The following is a 3,888-nucleotide window of genomic DNA, read 5'->3' as shown; positions in this document are numbered from 1 at the left end:
TCATGTGCCTTCAGCAGTGCTGGCAGATGGCAAACCTGGGATCATCTGCCACCTCAAAATGATGCCACACTACAGTACTCCCCTGCTTCTGGGTTGAAGGCAAGGATCCTGCCTTTTCCCCCTTCTCAGCAGGCTGAGGCTGAACAGCAGGAGGAGCTGCCTCAGCTGAACCACTTGCCTCCACAACCTCAGCCTCCTCCAATGTGCTGCTTTCCAGAGACCTGGGTCTAGGGGAAACTTGAGAGGTGTGGAGCACAAACTCTGATTCCCCCTCAGTCCCAGAATTGCTTGGGCCAGCGTGCTCAGCATCCCTGGCTCCAGCTCCACTTCCTCCCCTGGCAGTGGGAAGCTCATGCCGAGAGCTGAAATTGGGGTGGAGGAGACAGTGATTCCACTGCTGGTGCCCACTTCTTGACTAAGCAGAGGTGGTGCAGGTACAGGGACGTCAGGGGCAGACACTGCTCCCACCGCCTGGCTTCCACTGGCAGCACTGATGTCATGGCTGCTCTGGAATAGAGTACGTCTGTGTTGTCAGGGGGAAGGCTTCCAGCTCTAGTTATTCCCCTACCCCCTCTCCCTCCCCTGCCAGAAGACCTGGCACCTGCCTTTCCCGCATGCTTCATACTGATCTTTCCTGTGCTGCAAAAGGTCTGTGTGTGTGACTCCTTTTGTATTGTGCATTTTATTCCCTCTGTTGCATGTGGGCACTGTCCTCTTTGAATGTTTGCTTCCGTGTTAAGGGTTATGTAAAAATTGTGTGCTGTCTGTCTGTCTTTTCTGCTGTGAATATCTGCATGTCATCTTCTGCTGTGATTTTTTTTCCTATATTGTGTGTGTGCGCGCGCACACGCAAGCAACCTGTGCCTCCCTGCACAGTGATAGATAACAGTGGCTTGGAAAACACACCTTTCTTTTTGCAAAGTTTCCCCCCAAAAATAGCAAATAGAAATTCAAAGCAATAAACTGAATTGTAATACTAATAATAATTAAATAGAATAGCTCAGCTAAGATAAGCTAAGCGAAGCTAAATCCTACCCACTCCTTCGTAACAAGAAAAAGGAGCAGGCAGGTCTCAGCCTGAGCATTCCTCTCACGCACTTACTGACAGGGAAAAAACAGCAAAAGCACAGGAGGACTGGAAACAGACAGGCTTTTATGCTGTTTCTAGTCCCACCCCCCACAGATGCTGCCATTGGAAAGGTAGCCAGGGAGAAATCCTTCTCCCTGGCTACCTACAGACGTCAGTCTTCCCCCCAGCTCCCTCTCCCACTCCCACTCTCCGTCCTTCCCCTGCTCCCTGTCCCTCTTCTAATTGTGACTCAAGATGGCCCAAGTGGGTCCAAAGCAGATCTGAAGTGCTTTGGATGCTCTAACCTGTTTTGGATATAAGTGCTGAGACCTGGGTTCTATCTGGGCATGCTGCTTGAGATGCCAAAGCATCTGAAGTGGCTCCGGATCTGGCGTGGGATCCAAACACTCGCATAGCCCTAGTGACTAATTTAAATTAATTGTACAATTGGCCAGTTAATTGTGTGGTAAGTACTTTGCACCTATGGCCCATCTGTGGTTGAAATGTACTGTGTGATTCATCAGTTAATTGTGTGATATATGTCTTATAGGGCCCTGAAGTTCTGAATGCAGGCAGCCCAGATGTAAAGCCCCTAATCTGTAACAATCCATGCTCAATTTTATGGCTGTGGGCAGTGTAATTAAAGATTACCTCCTTGCATGCATTTTGCAGGATCTGGCCTTCTTTGTAAACAAAACTACACCTAGTTAACAAAAGGTCTATTTTACTATGAGTTATTTAGTAATGTAGTTAGACCCCTACAGGTTAGTGAATAAACATTTGCTTTAGTTTCAGTGTCTTTTTTCATTTGACCTCAGTCCTCTTCTGAAGGCCTCGTTACTTGATAATTTTGGGCGGCTTGTGAAGCCCTTAACACCTGGGTTGTTTTCACATTAGCACCTAAAACTAGTTTTAAGCGCTCATTAGGTGGTTTAAAGTTATGCCACACCAGGGCAGGATTATCTCTGATCTGTGTTACCCATCCTGCATTATGCTAAGGGGTAGTAGCCATTTTAGGCTACACCTTAGTATATCCCCCCTGCTGCCCTGAGCACCCCAGATCCCTCCTCACTGCCCCCCCCCCCCCCCCCCCCCCCCATTTTATTTATGGCTGCCCATGCTGTCTGTCCCCAGCCAGCAGGCAGGAAGTGTTAACCTGGGTGCCCAAGTGCCAGGGGCCCAAGAGTAGCACCCTGGCAGCAGTGGTGTGGGGCAGGTGCTTAACCCTTCCCTGTCTGCTCAGTCAGGACAGAGCGCAGGTGGCCACAAGTAAACTGGTGGGAGGCAGGGGGAAGCCTGGAATAAAGGGAGGGGTGACTTTCAGCCCCCCAGGTCCCTCCCTGCTGGCCTGAATGTATAATTGCTCCAAACTGGAACTAGTGCTAACACTGATTGATGGCTCACTGTGTAACTTGTATCAGGGCCCAAAGAGTACCAGTTCTCAAGTGGGGGTCTGTGGCTCTCTGTGGGGCTGCGAACAGGTTTCAGGGGGTCCGTGCCTGAGGGATGAGGAGGTGGAAGTGTGGCACATGAGCACTGGCTGCTTCCAGGTAGGGGGCTCTGGCTGGATGCTCTTTGTGCTGGGCTTTGACTGGCTCAGCTGCTGCAAGGATGCTGCTGGAGGGCAGGTGGGTTGGGGGCAGCACGGGTGGCCTGAGAGGAGCCCGGCCATGCCCCCTCCACTCCACATCTCTCCTGCCCCACACAGCAGGGGCCTGGAGGCAGTGGGTTGGGAGGGAGGGGTACTAACAGGGCTGAGAAGGTGTGGGCTGGGAGTAAGCACTGGCAGGGCCAGGGGTTGCGAGTGAGGGGGACCTCAAATCCAAAAAGATTTGAGAACTCCACCGAGCTACCACAACAGGCCAGTTGAAAGCTGAAGTCCAACATTTACAGGTCCCTTTGTCATCAGACTGGATCTAATTTGGTTTCAACACAGGCCTTGCATTAAGACATGGTTGCACTGAACGCAGATGACATGGGGCCTTTTATGAAAACTGCCGCACATTTGTCATTTTCTCCCAAGTTTCCCCTCTAAAAGCAAAACCCCCTCTGGGGAGCCTGGGCCAGGCAGGGCAGGGAAGAAACAGGGAGTTTTCAGCATGAGGTGTCTCCTCTCCCTTCACCAGAGGAGGGGCGGGAGGGACTTTCCCCCTGCCTGGGATCTCCAGCTGCTGCCTTGCTTTGCAGAAGGGGAAAGGTGAGGCTGAAGGTGATGCCTGGGGGTGCCCACCGTTCACGTGCAGTTACTGCAGTTTTGTAAGGGAGATGGCGTGGAGTCTGTACAAGGCTTCTTGCAGGACAGCTGGCATTGAGTCCATACAAGGTGCAAAACTGTACAAGGTGCAACCCTGGCACCTCAGTGCCTAGACCACATCCATGGGGTCACAGCCTTGTATTGGCGTAGGTGACAGCATCGCAGGTCACATTCTCCATGAGCAGATTTGCCCTCTGAGGGTCTCCTGGTAGCCAAGATTGGTGCTGAGACACTAAGTTACAGGAAGGGAACCAGAAGGCATTACAAATACTGAGAGGGAGGACGGCTGCCAGGCTGCCTGTATACTGCAGAGCATAGCCTATAGAAACAGAGCTCGCAGACGCACGTTGCAAAAGACACTACGTTTTGAAATATCTTTGTCTGACGCCTCATGCGAGGGGTCAGATTTTCACCCGACTGGCCGCACAGAAAGTGCTCGGGCCAGGATCGTGTGGGGCAGGTTGACTCGAGGGTCAGATGTAGAACCAGGCTTGGCGGCCCTGACTGTCGCGGAGAGGAGCTCTGCCCGGCGCCCCTCTTCCCCCCTCGGCCAGGGCACGCGTGC

The 3,888-nt window shown here is 52.3% G+C and overlaps 1 protein-coding gene across 2 annotated transcripts in view; it reads left to right on the top strand.

Moving 5' to 3' along the window:
- Window positions 1-3,888, top strand: part of GATD3A (glutamine amidotransferase like class 1 domain containing 3A) — a 20,336-nt gene that overhangs the window by 4,205 nt on the left and 12,243 nt on the right. The window contains exon 1 of one of the 2 annotated variants that reach the window (XM_006036743.3): window positions 2,584-2,619. The exons of the other annotated variant lie outside the window; for it this stretch is intronic. Within the exon in view, the coding sequence (XP_006036805.1) occupies window positions 2,599-2,619 (21 nt within the window). The 5' untranslated portion in view covers window positions 2,584-2,598. Of the gene's footprint in view, window positions 1-2,583; window positions 2,620-3,888 lie in introns of those variants that run through there. 2 annotated transcript variants of the gene reach the window in all.

The sequence above is a fragment of the Alligator sinensis genome, unplaced genomic scaffold (genome assembly GCF_000455745.1).
Source record: "Alligator sinensis unplaced genomic scaffold, ASM45574v1 scaffold1162_2, whole genome shotgun sequence".
NCBI lineage: Eukaryota > Metazoa > Chordata > Crocodylia > Alligatoridae > Alligator > Alligator sinensis.
Note: the sequence above shows the minus strand (reverse complement) of the source record. Positions and strands in the feature narration are given on the sequence as shown.